At 47.4% G+C, this 19,205-nt stretch overlaps 1 protein-coding gene across 5 annotated transcripts in view; it reads right to left on the bottom strand.

Annotated features, from left to right (window-relative positions):
• Positions 1–19,205, bottom strand: part of LOC137532579 (NACHT, LRR and PYD domains-containing protein 3-like) — a 1,034,343-nt gene that overhangs the window by 815,095 nt on the left and 200,043 nt on the right. For all 5 annotated transcript variants that reach the window (XM_068253266.1, XM_068253275.1, XM_068253249.1 and 2 more), the window contains exons 3-4: positions 15,211–15,362; positions 1,218–1,395 (exon numbers count right to left, since the gene is read on the bottom strand). In XM_068253266.1, coding sequence (XP_068109367.1) covers positions 1,218–1,395; positions 15,211–15,362 — 330 coding nt within the window. The remainder of the gene's footprint in view (positions 1–1,217; positions 1,396–15,210; positions 15,363–19,205) is intronic.

Genomic DNA, 19,205 nt, shown 5'->3' on the forward strand with positions numbered 1-19,205 from the left:
AACACAACTGTTATATTCTTTTTTGGATGTACTTGGAAGATTGATGATCGCTTGGCTATATAGGCCATGATGAGATGGAATACTGTAAGGAAGGAAACACTACTTGGAACTGTTCATATGTTGTATATATGCTTTATACATTTCAAGGTATACCGTCAATCTATAATTATTGTTATAGAGGGTTCAGATCACGCTATGCCGGATTTATATGATAGCAACGCTTTAAAGGCTGGTCCTTTACAGAGTTAGCGATCATGCAAAAGGCAAGAACCGTGTAGGTTTCTAACAATACTTGTCATGGTTTTAGATAGGTCTATATTTATATCTTAGGTGGGTTTGGATTAGTATTTCCCCCCTCCTTGCACATTTCCTGTGCACGGTTACGAGTCTGTCCCCTTACCTCAGGGCCTATATTTTGGCCATGGCTGCCATTAGATAATAGCTCTAAGGACTAGTTTGTGTCTGTCATATGTCAGCTATGTGTCCTGTTCTTCAATGGGCAACATGTGGATGCTCCTTTCTTCACCGAGTGAAGGAGAGTGTTACAATTTTTCTTCAGCTATTGTAAATAATTAAATAACTATATTTTGAGAAACTATGATGCAAGCCTGGACCCCAAGTGAAATAACGAAGCTAATTGTACACGATTGGGTCAACTAAAAGTTGAGTTTGAATAGAGAAAAAAAGTGTGCTGTCCCTAGGAGAAACTGGGGATTCCCCGTGGATCCAAGACACCTGAAGTTAGCATAAGAAAACATACTGTAGATATAGATAAGATACTTATGGTCCATATGCGCAAAATAGCCGTAAGGCTTCCTGCGCCTTTCCCCCACTGCCCTACTGACTGCCCACCAGGACCGGTAATGTGCAACCATGTTTTGTATGCCACATAGGCTCATACTGTATGATTATTATGCTGCTGCACCATACCTATGAGAAGCATAGTTTGGAACCTATTGTCACTGGTGTCGCTTTGAGACGCCTAACCCAAATTAACAGTATGCGTATCAGACTGAGGAATCCCCAGGTAGTGGCCAGGCCATGATTCTCATGCAATGGATTGAGGGTATTAAGAATATGAACTAGTAAGTGGTCACCAACGCTCTTGTAGTGAATGGTTAAGAAGACAGCTGATCCTGGATACATAAATGACCAGTTATCCCAGAGTCAGTGTTAATACTATAAGAATTTGGACAGAAGATACAAAGCCCTGTTACCTGTATGCTGGATCTCCTCCTGAACTGCCAGGAAATTAGGGTGAGGTCTCTCTTTCTGCAGCTCCCAGAGACATGTCCAGAATCCAATCACAGCTTCTCTTCCCAGCTCTGATATATCTTCTAACAGATGGCTGGAGAAGGTGGAGGTCTTCCATTCATCCCTCATAGGCTGGTATTTCTGCAACACACATTATATATTATTACTAAACAACAACATACTCTGTATAGGCATGACACTCCACTATGGATGGTCAGCTTTCTTTGTGAGCATCTGGAGCCAACCACAGTGTTGTGAGAACTGCTGGCTGGAGATACAACCTCCTGCACATGGCAGCAACACTTTATTATTATTATTATTATTACTAGCAGACCCAAGGCGGTTTAAAAACGGGCTCTAGGTCTGTGTTTTCTTGCCGCCGCCCAATACTGCGCATGCGCGCAAACCCGGACACCCGGCTCCGTCCTCCTGTCTCTGTGAGGCCGGAGCAAAATGCACGGACCCAGCTAGACAGGGACAGCGTGACGCAGGGACACAGGGGTTTTATTATAGAGGATTATTATTTATTGGATTTATATAGTGCCAACATATTACGCAGCGCTGTACAATAAATAGGATTACAGACAATGATAGCAGGGGTGACAGAACAATACAGGTAATAGACAATAGATACAACAGCACAGGTAACAAGCAATAAGATACACAACACAATGCAGATAGTAGTACAATGTGTAAAAAATGCCTCAATGTTGTAGGGCAGCGTCAAATGGGGATATCATGAGTTTTACCCTAGAGTAAATGATAATATCCCAGTAACAAAACACAAATATATATCCTCATCATGCACATGCCAACGTGATTAAATATAATACATAAAATAAAAATGAGGATTGGCTCTTGGGTGCATGAAAAGGATAGAAAACTTTATTCATATAAATCCCATATGTCAAACAAAATCATGAATACAAATATCCCATAAATACAAAGTAACCCCATAAAATTACTCCTCACAAACCCTCCAACATCATAGGGGCTGCAGTCCCCTATATAGAAATTGAAACCTGCACCATGGATGGAACTTGATGGGTGTAGTACCACTGTTGTTGATGAAATGAAAAGGCCAAAAAGATCAAGCCAGACATATAGTGGACAGTAGAAAGCACGCAAATGCGAGCAGGGCTCATGGATGGTGTTCCTGAAGCATGTAATGAGCACAAGGAAGCAAGTAAGATGGCAACATCAAAAAAGCACACAAACTTGGAGCAAGTGGATGACGTCTAAGCAAGCTGATGGCATGCAGCGTTAATGGCCAATGAAACAAGCTGGTAGCATGCAAATTGCGTGTATGAACAACCAGTCCCCCAAACGCAGGGTATAGTTTGGTAAAGCAAAGCAGAGGATCTTCACAAAGTGTGGGCACATGTAGCAGATATTATAAACAGTCCCCCATTCGCAGGGCATGTGCAGCCAATCAAACATGTGAATGCATGGAGCGATGTCCTCTCATAGTTACCAAGTTTCAATGGCAGAGTCCGGAAGGCAATGCAGGTGTGAGCTTATGCGTCCCTTGTGCTGGCGAACTGCTGACCCAAGAGGCCTGAAAGTACTGGGTGTCTGTTGGACCAGATGGGTGGAGGTTCCAAAAGGTGTGGAGGAGTGGAGGAGAAACGCGCTGTCAGGAGGAGCCTGACATGTTTCGCCGCACCTAGCGGCCTTCTCAAAGGCAGACAGCGTGGATGTGTGTAGGACGCCATAACGGCATCCATAAATGCTGAACGCGGCCGCGCAGCCCGCCCCACGCCCATCCCCAGTCACATACACCATCACCACACGCCCACAAGAATTGTGGGCGTGTGGGCGGCCAACAGCTGGAGCGCAAATGCGCTCCACCAACAAGCATCACAGAGCACACTGTTTTAGAGCAACGTAGAAATGCTGGCTTTCAGACCACTTTAATGTGAATGGAGGCTCCTCCCACCAGGCCATCCTTCTGATAACAGTAGTGTCTGCCCTCTAGTGGCTGACAGATGAGTGTGAGAAATGTTTAACCATTTCAGCCTGTGGGTTGTTGTCTCCTTATAGACAAGAGGATTTTTTACTTTTCAGTGCTCCTCCCTTTCATTCCCCAATAACTTTAACACTACTTATCACAACTAAATGAGATACCTTTTTTTCCACCACCAATTAGGCTTCCTTTGGGTAATACAATATGCTAAGAATTATTTTATCCTAAATGCATTTTAATGGAAATAATAAGAAAAAAAATGGAAAACAAAATCAGTATTTCTCAGTTTCGGCCATTATACAGGGTGGGCCATTTATATGGATACACCTATTCTATGGATACACCCCATATACCATACCATCAATTTTTTTTTGTTACAACAGTCTTGGAGGGATCTATCCAATGTGGGTTATTCAATCCACCAAAAGAAGTTGCGATCACAATCCTGACCTCCCAGCCGGAGTATAGAATTTCCCTGTAAAAAAGCAGGATATAGTGCAGTACTGCCTTTTATGAACCACCACGTGATTCACTTCAATAAGTTGTGCAGATAAAAAGGCCTCCACCCAGGACTATAGGAAATCTACTCCGGCTGGGAGGTCATGATTGTGATCGCAACTTCTTTTGGTGGATTGGATCATTGTTGGAGAGTGTGTGTACTCGAGCGAAGTCTGCGGATCCCCAACAAAAAACTGGTGACATTGGTGCTAAGTTTATAGTATTTAAAGTGCTGTGGAGCGCTGTCCTTTTCTCCTCTCCTGGGAGTGACATTTGGTTTTAATGTGGGTTATTGTCAGACCAATAGCGGTGGTTTTGTTTAACTTCACCATTCACATAAAATGATGTATCCATATAAATGACCCACCCTGTAGTTTTAAAATAAAATATTCTACTGTGCATAAAACCTACACATTTTATTCGCCCATTTGTCCCAGTTATTGCAACATTTAAATGATATCCCTAGTACAATGTAGTGTGACAATATTTTATTTGGCAATAAAGGTGCATTTGTTTCAGGTTTGCGTCCATCACTAATTAAAACACTAATATACCCTCTTTACATACATGTTGTTTAGGGACATGAGACTCGCATCCCAGCGGCACAAATGGTTAAAGGAGGCCTATATCAACTCAACACTGCCCTAACCCTCTCTGTCAAGAACTTCTTGTTGCACCCCCTCCTTTCGTGTCACCAACCCCTCCCTCTAGATTGTAAGCCTTTGGCAGGGCCCTCTCCCCTTGTGTATCTTACTTGACTGTGTGCACTTTACCCAGATTTATGGAACTTGTATTTTTACCACTACCACTCCAGTTTATGATCTGACATTGTACTACTCATTATATCCCCATTTGACTCATTATATCCCCATTTGACGCTGCCCTACAACATTGAGGCATTTTTTACATATAAGGTAACTATTTATGTTTTATTTTGGGTGTTTTTGGTTTTTTTAATATGCATATAATTTATTTTGGGTACTATGGGAGAGTGTGGGAAGTAAGGGGTTCATTTTAAAGCGGATCCGAAATGAAAAACTAACTATAACAAGTAACTTCTCTATACATCTTATCTAAAGTTTAGATAGTTTACATAGCAAATCTAGCTGCAAACAGCTTTAATAGAATATGATTATTTCTTCCTGTGATACAATGACAGCAGCCATGTTGTTTGCAAACATTACACAGAGGCAGGCTTATCTGTATCATGAGCCATCAGCCTAATCCCCCTCCTTCTCCCTCCTCCCCTCTGCCTCTGAAATCTCTGGCTAGTAACACCTCCCCCTCCTCCTGCCCAGACTGAGCTCCCATGAGCCCTTGCTACTGCCAAGGCTCTCTGAAAACCTGTGGGCGTGGATTTTTTAGTTTATAGGGAATTAGCGTATTAAAACAAAAACATAAAAGTATTTGGCTTGAGGAAAGGAATACAATAGGAAAGGAACACAATTATGCAATGAGTAAAAGTTCATCTCGGATCCACTTTAAGGGTCTTCTTATTAAAATATTTGTATGCAGGTGTAATTTTACTATTTGGCCACAAGATGTCCTCCTGCATTATTTCCTAAATAGGAAATAATGTGTGAACATGTTACTGCAGAAGTTACAAATGAAAGCGGCATCTCATTGATGCCAGCTATTATTGACACGGGGACTTAGATTAAATAACTGCTTTTTCAACTCACCTCCCAACACATTTTTTACATGGGAAAATATAAACTGCAGCCATTCTTACACTGTTAATGGCAGGGTTCCCAAACTTTGCACAGTTGGTCACTGGGTGACTGGGATTAATATTCAGAAAAGTGGGAGGAGCCTACAGCAGCCAATCAAAATTCATTTATTGATTTTCAAGGGGAATATTGAAAGTGCTGCCATTCATACACTGATAATGGCAGAGGCCTTAAACTTGCTACAGTCGGTCATTAAGTGACTGGGGTTGAAATTCACTAAAGAGGCGGAGCCACAAACAGCCAATCAGTTTTCTTTGCTGGATAAACTGCTTCTATTACACAGTCATTGGGCTTGATTCACAAAGCCGTGCTAACTCATAGCATGGTCGCACTAGCAAGCAATCGCAATTTTTTGTGCGCTGATGCAAATTGTTCCACGTAAAAATTCACAATTGTGTGCGAAAATTCACGATTGCGCACAGAAATCATTATGCGCGTTACAACATGAGAAAAATGCTAGTGCAACCGTGCTATGAGTTGGCACGGCTTTGTGAATCAAGCCCATTGAGTGACTGTGTGTCCAGGTTACAAACACTGGGTGGAGTCAAAAACAACTTTCAATAGGAAAATAAACTGCAGCCATTCTTACACTATTAATCGCAGGGTTCTCAAACTTTGCACAGTTGGTCACTGGGTGACTGGGATTAATATTCAGAAAAGTGGGAGGAGCCTACAGCAGCCAATCAAAATCCACCTGTTGATTTTCAAGGGGAATGTTAACATTTCTGCCATTCTTGCACTGTTAATGGCACAAGCCTCAAACCTGCTACAGGTTTGGGTGACTGGAGTTCAAACTTAGAAAAGGGGGCGGAGCCACAGCCAATCAGATTTGTTTTTATTGATGCCAAGGACCCCAAAGCTCACAAGCTTGGTCATTGACTGACTGTGTGTGTCCAGGTTACAAAACGTGGGCAGAGCCAAAAACAAATTTCACTGGGAAAATATAAACTGCAGCCATTCTTACACTGTTCATGGCAGAGTTCTCAAACTTTACCCAAATGGGCACTGGGTGACTGAGATTAATATTCAGAGAAGTGGGTGGAGCATATAACAGCCAATCCAAATTCATCTGTTGATTTTCAAGTGGAATATTTAAATTGCTGCCATTTTTACACTGTTAATAGCAGATGCCTCAAACCTGCTGTAGTTGGCCATTGGGTGACTGGGGTTCAAATGCTGGAGAGGGGCGGAGCCACAAACCCAATCTGATTTATTTAATTTCTATGAGAATATACAAATTACTGATGCCAAAGCTCACAGACTTGGTCATTGAGTGTTTGCGTGTTAGGGATAGAAAAAGTGGGCGGAGCCAATACCAGCCAAATACATACTCGGGCAACGCCGGGTCATCAGGTAGTACTCAATAGTAACAGAGGAGGGATGCAGCAAAAAAGGAGAGATCTGCCAGAATGTGGGGACATCAGGTGAATGAGGGAGTGTGGGGGGTTAGATGAGGGGGACGGGAGAGAGAGAGAGAGAGAGAGAGAGAGAGAGAGAGATATGAAAGCGAGATGGGGAAGGGGGAGAGAGGTGAGGAAGGACAAAGAGTGGGGAGTGTAGAGAGGGGGAGGGAAAGAGAGGGGTTAAGGATAGAGGGGGAAGGGGATAAGAGAGAGGGATGTTAGAGTAGAGACAGCGCAGGACAATCAAAGGAGCACAAAGAGAGGTGAATTGCCTGACAAGTGAAGTTCCCCAAGTGACCCCCCACAGGGGTTTTTCACACTGGGGGTGATGCGTGGATGACTGCTTTGTGTTTGCTAGTGCAGTGTTTCCCTATGGGAGTTTTCACACTGCAGTGTTGCAATCCTAAAAGTGATGCATAAAGGATATAGGGAGTGCATTCCCTATTGCTAACGATTGCGATTTTTGAGGGGCTTTTTTTTCAGTGTGAAACCATTCAAAGAGATTTCATCTCCTGTCAATATCATCTGTGACCGCTGGCTGTTGCAATCCTCGCTGATATACTAATCTGTGATGTCAGTCAGTAGTGAGAGGCAGGCGGGCTTGCCGGCAGCAGCCAGTGAATACAGATGATGTGGACACAGACAGGAAGGCTCTGTAAGATGCCCTGAAACCTATTCCTCAGATCCTCTTCCTCTAAAAGCCTGTACCCACCATGTGATTTCCCCAACGATTTTTCTGACAATTGGTGACTTTTTGAGCTACGAGCGATCGTTTCCACAATCTCGCTATGTGTGTACAGGTGCGTGATCAAGCAAACGTAATTTAGCATCGCACAATGATAAACACCATCACAGCGGATCTTTAAGATCCCCGACGACTCCATGCAAAGTAACGCAATTCCTTGGCCTCCTGTTTGTGCCTGTTGTGTAAACTTTATCGTCACATGACGACGGCCACAGGAAGATGGATTGGGAAGCGCTTGTCATTGGGGGACATCGCTGGTATCATTGTGGTGAGTATATAGCTTAAAGCGGAATATAACCCAGCATTTCAACTTTGCTCTAAAACATTATTTACAGCATATTATATGCAACCAGCATTTTTTTTTACTAGACCAGCATTGGAAGGGTTACACACAGAGCTTGAGGGCTCGTTTCCACTATTGCGGTGCGGAATCGCCTGTATTCCACCGCTGATGAAATCGCATGCGGATGCAATTCTACATGCGTTTTTTGCCGCGAATTCGCATGCGTAAGGGTATATGCGATTTTAACCATGTCACTGCCTGTGTGAATTTACATTGGTACCTATGCGAATTCGCATGCAAATTCGCGGCAAAAACCACATGGGGAAAACGCATGCGATTTCCCTATTAAATACATTGCATGCGATTCGCATGCATTCCACTCGCAGGCAAATTCTGCAGCTCTTTTGTGCATTTTTTCACCGCTGAAAAAAACCGCACCTCAACAACGCTACAGTGGAAACAGGCCCATCCACTTGCATTACATGTGCAAATCCGCATGCGTTGGACGCATGCGAATTCGCGATAGTGGAAACGAGCCCTTAAAGTTCCATGGAGAGAAATGCAGACACATCCGAAGTTTAGATAGATACATTTAAAAAACACAATGTAACAAGTGGTGAACTTGACACACTCTCTGACTGTGCAGGAGCTCCCCCCCCCCCCCCCGCAGTGCTCCTCCTGTGTAACTACCTGTCCTCCGCTGTCTTCTTTCTTGCAACTCCTCTACCCCCCCCCCCCCCCCCCCCCCCGCTCCTCCTGTGTAACTACCTGTCCTCCGCCGTCTACCTGTCCTCCGCTGTCGTCTTTCTTGCAACTCCTCTGTTCCCCCCACAGTGCTCCTCCTGTGTAACTACCTGTCCTCCGTTGTCTTCTTTCTTGCAACTCCTCTCCCCCCCCCCCCCCCCCCCACAGTGCTCCTCCAATGTAACTACCTGTCCTCCGCTGTCTTCTTTCTTGCAACTCCTCTCCCCCCTAAGCAGTGCTCCTCCTGTGTAACTACCTGTCCTCCGTTGTCTTCTTACTTGCAACTCCTCTCTCTCCCCCCACAGTGCTCCTCCTGTGTAACTACCTGTCCTCCGCCGTCTACCTGTCCTCCGTTGTCTTCTTTCTTGCAACTCCTCTCTCCCCCCACAGTGCTCCTCCTGTGTAACTACCTGTCCTCCGTTGTCTTCTTTCTTGCAACTCCTCTCTCCCCCCACAGTGCTCCTCCTGTGTAACTACCTGTCCTCCACTGTCTTCTTTCTTGCAACTCCTCTCCCCCCCACAGTGCTCCTCCTGTGTAACTACCTGTCCTCCGTTGTCTTCTTTCTTGCAACTCCTCTCTCCCCCCACAGTGCTCCTCCTGTGTAACTACCTGTCCTCCGCTGTCTTCTTTCTTGCAACTCCTCTCTCCCCCTCGCAGAGCTCCTCCTGTGTGACTACCTGTCCTCCGCTGTCTTCTTTCTTGCAACTCCTCTCCCCCTAAGCAGTGCTCCCCCTGTGTAACTACCTGTCCTCCGCTGTCTTCTTTCTTGCAACTCCTCTCCCCCTAAGCAGTGCTCCTCCTGTGTAACTACCTGTCCTCCGCTGTCTTCTTTCTTGCAACTCCTCTGTTCCCCCCGCAGTGCTCCTCCTGTGTAACTACCTGTCCTCCGCTGTCTTCTTTCTTGCAACTTCTCTGTTCCCCCCGCAGTGCTCCTCCTGTGTAACTACTTGTCCTCCGCTGTCTTCTTTCTTGCAACTCCTCTGTTCCCCCCTAAGCAGTGCTCCTCCTGTGTAACTACCTGTCCTCCGCTGTCTTCTTTCTTGCAACTCCTCTCCCCCACAGTGTTCCCCCTGTGTAACTACCTGTCCTCCGCTGTCTTCTTTCTTGCAACTCCTCTCTCCCCCTCGCAGAGCTCCTCCTGTGTGACTACCTGTCCTCCGCTGTCTTCTTTCTTGCAACTCCTCTGTTCCCCCCGCAGTGCTCCTCCTGTGTAACTACCTGTCCTCCGCTGTCTTCTTTCTTGCAACTTCTCTGTTCCCCCCGCAGTGCTCCTCCTGTGTAACTACTTGTCCTCCGCTGTCTTCTTTCTTGCAACTCCTCTGTTCCCCCCTAAGCAGTGCTCCTCCTGTGTAACTACCTGTCCTCCGCTGTCTTCTTTCTTGCAACTCCTCTCCCCCACAGTGTTCCCCCTGTGTAACTACCTGTCCTCCGCTGTCTTCTTTCTTGCAACTCCTCTCTCCCCCTCGCAGAGCTCCTCCTGTGTGACTACCTGTCCTCCGCTGTCTTCTTTCTTGCAACTCCTCTCCCCCTAAGCAGTGCTCCCCCTGTGTAACTACCTGTCCTCCGCTGTCTTCTTTCTTGCAACTCCTCTCCCCCTAAGCAGTGCTCCTCCTGTGTAACTACCTGTCCTCTGCTGTCTTCTTTCTTGCAACTCCTCTGTTCCCCCCGCAGTGCTCCTCCTGTGTAACTACCTGTCCTCCGCTGTCTTCTTTCTTGCAACTTCTCTGTTCCCCCCGCAGTGCTCCTCCTGTGTAACTACCTGACCTCCGCTGTCTTCTTTCTTGCAACTCCTCTCCCCCCTAAGCAGTGCTCCTCCTGTGTAACTACCTGTCCTCCGCTGTCTTCTTACTTGCAACTCCTCTCTCCCCCCCGCAGTGCTCCTCCTGTGTAACTACCTGTCCTCCGCTGTCTTCTTTCTTGCAACTCCTCTCCCCCCTAAGCAGTGCTCCTCCTGTGTAACTACCTGTCCTCCGCTGTCTTCTTTCTTGCTACTCCTCTCCCCCCTAAGCAGTGCTCCTCCTGTGTAACTACCTGTCCTCCGTTTTCTTTCTTGAAACTCCTCTCTCCCCCTCCACAGTGCTCCTCCTGTGTGACTACCTGTCCTCCACTGTCTTCTTTCTTGTAACTCCTCTGTTCCCCCAGTAGTGCTCCTCCTGTGTAACTACCTGTCCTCCGCTGTCTTCTTTCTTGCAACTCCTCTCTCCCCCTCGCAGAGCTCCTCCTGTGTAACTACCTGTCCTCTGCTGTCTTCTTTCTTGCAACTCCTCTCCCCCCTAAGCAGTGCTCCTCCTGTGTAACTACCTGTCCTCCACTGTCTTCATGCTTGCAACTCCTCTCTCCCCCCGCAGTGCTCCTCCTGTGTAACTACCTGACCTCCGCTGTCTTCTTTCTTGCAACTCCTCTCCTCCCTAAGCAGTGCTCCTCCTGTGTAACTACCTGTCCTCCGCTGTCTTCTTTCTTCCAAGTCCTCTCCCCCCGCAGTGCTCCTCCTGTGTGACTACCTGTCCTCCGCTGTTGTCTTTCTTGAAACTCCTCTCTCCCCCTCCACAGTGCTCCTCCTGTGTGACTACCTGTCCTCCGCTGTCTTCTTTCTTGCAACTCCTCTGTTCCCCCAGCAGTGCTCCTCCTGTGTGACTACCTGTCCTCCGCTGTCTTCTTTCTTGCAACTCCTCTGTTCCCCCAGCAGTGCTCCTCCTGTGTGACTACCTGTCCTCCGCTGTCTTCTTTCTTGCAAGTCCTCTGTTCCCCTGCAGTGCTCCTCGCTGTGTAACTACCTGTCCTCCACTGTCTTCTTTCTTGCAACTCCTCTCCCCCTAAGCAGTGCTCCCCCTGTGTAACTACCTGTCCTCCGCTGTCTTCTTTCTTGCAACTCCTCTCCCCCTAAGCAGTGCTCCTCCTGTGTAACTACCTGTCCTCCGCTGTCTTCTTTCTTGCAACTCCTCTGTTCCCCCCGCAGTGCTCCTCCTGTGTAACTACCTGTCCTCCGCTGTCTTCTTTCTTGCAACTTCTCTGTTCCCCCCGCAGTGCTCCTCCTGTGTAACTACTTGTCCTCCGCTGTCTTCTTTCTTGCAACTCCTCTGTTCCCCCCTAAGCAGTGCTCCTCCTGTGTAACTACCTGTCCTCCGCTGTCTTCTTTCTTGCAACTCCTCTCCCCAACAGTGTTCCCCTGTGTAACTACCTGTCCTCCGCTGTCTTCTTTCTTGCAACTCCTCTCCCCCTAAGCAGTGCTCCTCCTGTGTAACTACCTGTCCTCTGCTGTCTTCTTTCTTGCAACTCCTCTGTTCCCCCCGCAGTGCTCCTCCTGTGTAACTACCTGTCCTCCGCTGTCTTCTTTCTTGCAACTTCTCTGTTCCCCCCGCAGTGCTCCTCCTGTGTAACTACCTGACCTCCGCTGTCTTCTTTCTTGCAACTCCTCTCCCCCCTAAGCAGTGCTCCTCCTGTGTAACTACCTGTCCTCCGCTGTCTTCTTACTTGCAACTCCTCTCTCCCCCCCGCAGTGCTCCTCCTGTGTAACTACCTGTCCTCCGCTGTCTTCTTTCTTGCAACTCCTCTCCCCCCTAAGCAGTGCTCCTCCTGTGTAACTACCTGTCCTCCGCTGTCTTCTTTCTTGCTACTCCTCTCCCCCCTAAGCAGTGCTCCTCCTGTGTAACTACCTGTCCTCCGTTTTCTTTCTTGAAACTCCTCTCTCCCCCTCCACAGTGCTCCTCCTGTGTGACTACCTGTCCTCCACTGTCTTCTTTCTTGTAACTCCTCTGTTCCCCCAGTAGTGCTCCTCCTGTGTAACTACCTGTCCTCCGCTGTCTTCTTTCTTGCAACTCCTCTCTCCCCCTCGCAGAGCTCCTCCTGTGTAACTACCTGTCCTCTGCTGTCTTCTTTCTTGCAACTCCTCTCCCCCCTAAGCAGTGCTCCTCCTGTGTAACTACCTGTCCTCCACTGTCTTCATGCTTGCAACTCCTCTCTCCCCCCGCAGTGCTCCTCCTGTGTAACTACCTGACCTCCGCTGTCTTCTTTCTTGCAACTCCTCTCCTCCCTAAGCAGTGCTCCTCCTGTGTAACTACCTGTCCTCCGCTGTCTTCTTTCTTCCAAGTCCTCTCCCCCCGCAGTGCTCCTCCTGTGTGACTACCTGTCCTCCGCTGTTGTCTTTCTTGAAACTCCTCTCTCCCCCTCCACAGTGCTCCTCCTGTGTGACTACCTGTCCTCCGCTGTCTTCTTTCTTGCAACTCCTCTGTTCCCCCAGCAGTGCTCCTCCTGTGTGACTACCTGTCCTCCGCTGTCTTCTTTCTTGCAACTCCTCTGTTCCCCCAGCAGTGCTCCTCCTGTGTGACTACCTGTCCTCCGCTGTCTTCTTTCTTGCAAGTCCTCTGTTCCCCTGCAGTGCTCCTCGCTGTGTAACTACCTGTCCTCCACTGTCTTCTTTCTTGCAAGTCCTCTGTTCCCCCCTAAGCAGTGCTCCTCCTGTGTAACTACCTGTCCTCCGCTGTCTTCTTTCTTGCAAGTCCTCTCCCCCCTAAGCAGTGCTCCTCCTGTGTGACTACCTGTCCTCTGCTGTCTTCTTTCTTGCAACTCCTCTCCCCCCCACAGTGCTCCTCCTGTGTAACTACCTGTCCTTCGCTGTCTTCTTTCTTGCAACTCCTCTCCCCCCTAAGCAGTGCTCCTCCTGTGTAACTACCTGTCCTCCATTTTCTTTCTTGAAACTCCTCTCTCCCCCTCCACAGTGCTCCTCCTGTGTGACTACCTGTCCTCCGCTGTCTTCTTTCTTGCAACTCCTCTCTCCCCCTCGCAATGCTCCTCCTGTGTAACTACCTGTCCTCCGTTTTCTTTCTTGCAACTCCTCTCTCCCCCTCGCAGAGCTCCTCCTGTGTAACTACCTGTCCTCCACTGTCTTCTTGCTTGCAACTCCTCTCTCCCCTAAGCAGTGCTCCTCCTGTGTAACTACCTGTCCTCCGCTGTCGTCTTTCTTGTAACTCCTCTCTCCCCCTTGCAGTGCTCCTCCTGTGTAACTACCTGTCCTCCGTTGTCTTCTTTCTTGCAACTCCTCTCCCCCCCCCCCCCCCCCCACAGTGCTCCTCCAATGTAACTACCTGTCCTCCGCTGTCTTCTTTCTTGCAACTCCTCTCCCCCCTAAGCAGTGCTCCTCCTGTGTGACTACCTGTCCTCCGCTGTCTTCTTTCTTGCAACTCCTCTCCCCCCCACAGTGCTCCTCCTGTGTAACTACCTGTCCTTCGCGGTCTTCTTTCTTGCAACTCCTCTCTCCCCCTTGCAGTGCTCCTCCTGTGTAACTACCTGTCCTCCGTTGTCTTCTTTCTTGCAACTCCTCTCTCCCCCCCCCCCCCCCCCCCACAGTGCTCCTCCAATGTAACTACCTGTCCTCCGCTGTCTTCTTTCTTACAAGTCCTCTCTCCCCCCCGCAGTGCTCCTCCTGTATAACTACCTGTCCTCCGCTGTCTTCTTTCTTGCAACTTCTCTCCCCCTTAAGCAGTGCTCCTCCTGTGTAACTACCTGTCCTCCGCTGTCTTCTTTCTTGCAACTCCTCTCCTCCCCCCACAGTGCCCCTCCTGTGTAACTACCTGTCCTCCGCTGTCTTCTTTCTTGCAACTCCTCTCCCCCCTAAGCAGTGCTCCTCCTGTGTAACTACCTGTCCTCCGCTGTCTTCTTTCTTGCAACTCCTCTGTTCCCCCCTAAGCAGTGCTCCTCCTGTGTAACTACCTGTCCTCCGCTGTCTTCTTTCTTGCAACTCCTCTCCCCCCTAAGCAGTGCTCCTCCTGTGTGACTACCTGTCCTCCGCTGTCTTCTTTCTTGCAACTCCTCTCCCCCCTAAGCAGTGCTCCTCCTGTGTGACTACCTGTCCTCCGCTGTCTTCTTTCTTGCAACTCCTCTCTCCCCCTCGCAGTGCTCCTCCTGTGTAACTACCTGTCCTCCGCTGTCTTCTTTCTTGCAAGTCCTCTGTTCCCCCAGCAGTGCTCCTCCAATGTAACTACCTGTCCTCCGCTGTCTTCTTTCTTGCAACTCCTCTGTTCCCCCAGCAGTGCTCTTCCAATGTAACTACCTGTCCTCCACTCCCTTCCCCCTTTCTAGAAACTCCTTAATCTTCTCTGCTCACAGCCCCTCCCCTCACTGACAGGTAACTATCAGCTGTTCTGCCTCCAGCTCTGCATGATGGAAGAATTATGTGGCCCGGCCCTCCTGCCTCCCAAGGCCTGGGCCTATCAGGTCTTCCCATAAATCTGGCCCAAGACAAAGCTGAAGAGCAGCTCACTCACTGGCAGGGGACACCTAATTCTGCTGCCATTCTGCTTCACAAATGTTCTCCCAGTGAGGCTGTGGAAGGGAAGTTTATTATTAGCAAGATAACAAAGGGGTTGTAGTCTGCAAAGTATCTTCAATAAAGAATTTTTTAAACCCTAAGTGGATAGCCTCCTAATACATCCTAACAGTTACCCAGCACTTGTGTTAATTTATTAGCTTCTGTGTAATTGATCTATAATTCATGACTAGGATTAGTAGCTGGGCATCTCTGCTAGCTATTGTGGGGAAATTTGCCTAGCAGGATATCATTTCTGCACATCTCTGCGTGACGCTGTCTTACCTCTGTGTTTAGGACATAATCAGATTGTAGTCTGCTTAGTAAGGCTGCTGTGTCCACATTCTGTACAGTGATGTCCAGATCCTCTCTATAATATTCCCATATCATCCTCAGTGATGCATCGTCCCAGGTAGACAGCTTGTGGATTATATCATCTAGAGAACACACAAGAAATACATTTTCAGGCTTCTGGGCTGAATCTTAAAGAATGATTTTTATAGAGCAACATATAAGGCCATGGTGTTGTAAGGTATAACATCATACAAATGGGATCCCAGACAGGACTAAAAACCCAAATGATGTTCTAAAAGTCCTTCTACACTATCATAGTTTGTTGCTGCAATTTGTTTTTAAACAGCTGCAAAAAAAAAAAAAAAAAGATAAACGAAAGACCTCAAATACAATTAATTATTGCATTTAATGTGAATCTGTGTCCAACTGTTCATAGACTGCGACTGAGTGTTGAGTTTCCCCACCCCTTCCTGCCTTGCTACGCTTCTCATCGGCTATCTATCACTAGGTCTCCTCCCACCCCACTAATCCTGTGACCAATATCACATGACTAGAGATGATAACAATTGGCCAAAGGGAGCAGCTTAGTGTGGCAGGAAAAGGCCGGCACTGTTTATTAGTCACACTCCATGTACAGTTGGATGCAGGGTCACTTTAACCTTTTCACTTTACTAATGTTATGCTTTAAGATTGCTGGGGGAGCATGCACAGCGCCTCATGAGCAGTCGCAGATTGAGTGAGCTCTGCACACACAGGGCTGATTCAGAGGGGAAATCTCAGCCCACTAATTCTAGCCGAGGGGCAGGCTGCACTTTGTTTGACTCACAACACCGGACCTGCCGCAAGTATGCCTTTAACCTACCTGGCAGTATGATTATTCGCAGATTTTAGTGTCTGAAAGCGGTGCAAATTTTTCACATGCTTTTAGAGCCTAAAAATCACCCCGCTAGGGAGATCTGTGGCAGCCCTGCACATTACTCACCTCCCGTGGCTTCTAACTCGGTGTTACCGCTCTGAACTGCCAATTTCTGGCCCTAGCCTGACTTGGGGTTACCGCTAAGGAGGTTAAGGCAGGGGAAAACAAATGTTTGACATAATGAATTGCATCTGTAGTATGGATAACAAATAGAACATTAGTAGCAAAGAAAAGAGTCTTGTATTGTTTTCCAGTACAGGAAGAATTAAAACACTTGAGTTGTTATCTATACAAAAGAGCTTCTCTGAGATATTCAACCAACTTGGTCTAACTCAGCCCTGTTTTCTGAAGAGCTTAACGTGTACCTGAGACGGGGAGTGAGTGGTAGTTTTATCCATACCTGGATATACCCCTCCAGGTTTATTGCTCCCGAGCTATCCTCCTTCGACTCCTGGCTCTTCTGAAACTGGACCCGAAAAGTCCTCCAGTCGGCGCAGGCCGGCCCTGTGCACTAACTAACCCATTGCACTCCCGTGGCCAGTAGCATTCTGCACCTGCGCAGTAGTGCGACATGGCACACGAGTGGCCTGGCATTTACAGTGTGTTGCAGACCGGTGGACTTTCCGTGGGCAATTTGAGAAGATCCAGGAGGCAGAGTAGGGCAGCAAGGGAGCGACAAGCCTGGAGGGAACTGGAGGAAGTCCCAGGTATGACTTTTCTTTCCTTTTTATCAGGTTTTCTTTAACCACTTGAGGACCACAGGTTTATACCCCTTGTCAAGAATCGGAAGGGACAAACCTTGATTGGGTCAATCGCTCAGAGTCAGAAACCCGGTCTCGCTGTCGCTTTTCGCAGAGATGTCCATATGTGGATTCGCAATCTATGAACCGACTAGCCGAGAGCAGCGTTCTGACTCCAAAGGATTCACCACACACGCAATTCATATATACTTTATTTATCATTTCCATTTAATCCTTAAAATTCAAATAGCTTATTACATACAAATGTCATATCATATCTTAACACATTCACTTATCACAAACATATAAATATATAACACAATTTGCATATCTTAATTATCCCCCCTCAGCAGCACCATAAATTCTAAAAATGAATACATACTATTTTAGGTAATCCGCAATATATTCCATCAAATTTACTTCCATACCTCACTCACACCTTTCATCCTTCCCAATCATAAACTGTGGGGAGCCCGAGGGAGGGGGGGGGGGGGGAGAGAAGAGGCAAAGCCCACAAGAGCATTTATTCAGATTGTCCCATCCAGCCCTGGCCTGGTCACATTATTACGATCCTCCCAGGATCTTCCTATATCTTTCTGTTTCTGTAAATGGAACCCATTTTTCTCATATCTCTACTCCCTGGTCCTCTGTTCCATGTAAATAGTGCGTTAATTGCTCCATTCTAAATATATGCGAGACCTCCCCAAGCCACTCCACAATAGAGGGGGGATCCACTGATTTCCAGTGTCTCCCTATGAGTGCTCTGGCACCGTCTATTAGATGGCGAATTATGGACTTCTTATAGCTTCCATTATTCCAGCTAATTCAAATACATGCCACCACATGTGAGTCAGCACACGACTAACTATTTCAACCAATGGAGAACACTGTAACTTAGCAGTATGCAGGGATCGGTGCCAGATCTGTCTATCTGTGCCCGATTCAAGGGTTAGAGATACAAGATACTATAGGACATAAGGTAACGTTTTCGGAGGAGTAAGTACAATTGTGTATGTTCAGGAACAGGTCATAACCGTAAAACGATTTTTAACCCCCTTGCCATTCCAATTGTGTCGGCAAGGGGGCGGCACAGCACTTTTTAAAAAAAAAAAAATGTAAATCATGTAGCGAGCCCAGGGCTGACAAGCGGCATTCCCCTACCTAACCTGATCGCCGCCGGCGCTCTCTGAAAGCAGGAAATCCCGTTCAGAATGGGATTTCCTGCTGGGCTTCCCCCATGACCATAGCGACGGGGCGGGATGACGTCACCGACGTCGGGAGGTCAGAGGGAATCCCGATCCACCCCTCAGCGCTGCCTGGCACTGATTGGCCAGGCTGCACAAGGGGTCTGGAGGGGGGGGGGAGGCGGAGCGGCGAATAGGCGGCAATCGAAATATGCACGCAGCTAGCAAAGTGCTAGCTGCGTGTAATGAAAAAAAATTGTGAAAATCGGCCCAGTGGGGCCTGAGAAATCCTCCTGCGCAGGTTACCCCGAGCTGAGCTCGGGATAACCGGCAAGGAGGTTAAACGTTTTAACAACAAAAATGCATTACACACATTTACCGTATATACACCAATTAACATATACACACAAAGCTTAAAATAAAAGGGAACAATTGTGAAAAGTTTACTTCACGTAGCAGTCCTTGTGAGATAATGAATGAAATAAAGTCCAGTTCAAATACAGGCAAAGATATTAAAAATTCCTTGAAACAAAGCATGCGTTCGGTCCTCCTTGAACGCATGCATGGAGACGGTTTCTGGTCGGTGGAATTTGGTGAACTAAAATGGTCGCTGATGGACCAGATTTTTATAAAGTCTGACTTGGTGAGCTGGCTTACCTCCTGCGGAGCTTCATAGGCGTGGGGTTTCATACAAGCCTAGAATTACACCATTTACCAAAAACCTGCGCCATTTCTGTCTGGATTGGCGCACAGTGAATCTGAGGGTAGACTCATAACCTGCGGCCGATGCTTGATCAAATGACACCAAATAGCAGTAAAGGTAACGTGCTCAGCGAGTGATAAATAGCTCTGTTTTTCTAGCAACTGGATGGCCAGCCAATCCTCACCTGATAGCAGTCTGCCTATTAACTCCAAACTGAGTTAGGGCCTATATTAGTAGATCTGGAAAGGTCAGCAGACCTTTTGGTCAGCAGGGCATATGCTTAAAGGGCATATCTTTAAGGGTGTATAAGACACCCAGAATTAGCCCAGAATTGAACCAGAAGAGACCAGATGAGAACAAACACAAAACTCTCAATGGCTGCTCATCTGCTGATCTAACACCGGTATGATCTCTTCTCTTTGGTTTCCCTGACTTCCACCATC

Source organism: Hyperolius riggenbachi, chromosome 1 (assembly GCF_040937935.1).
Source record: "Hyperolius riggenbachi isolate aHypRig1 chromosome 1, aHypRig1.pri, whole genome shotgun sequence".
Classification (NCBI taxonomy): Eukaryota; Metazoa; Chordata; class Amphibia; order Anura; family Hyperoliidae; genus Hyperolius; species Hyperolius riggenbachi.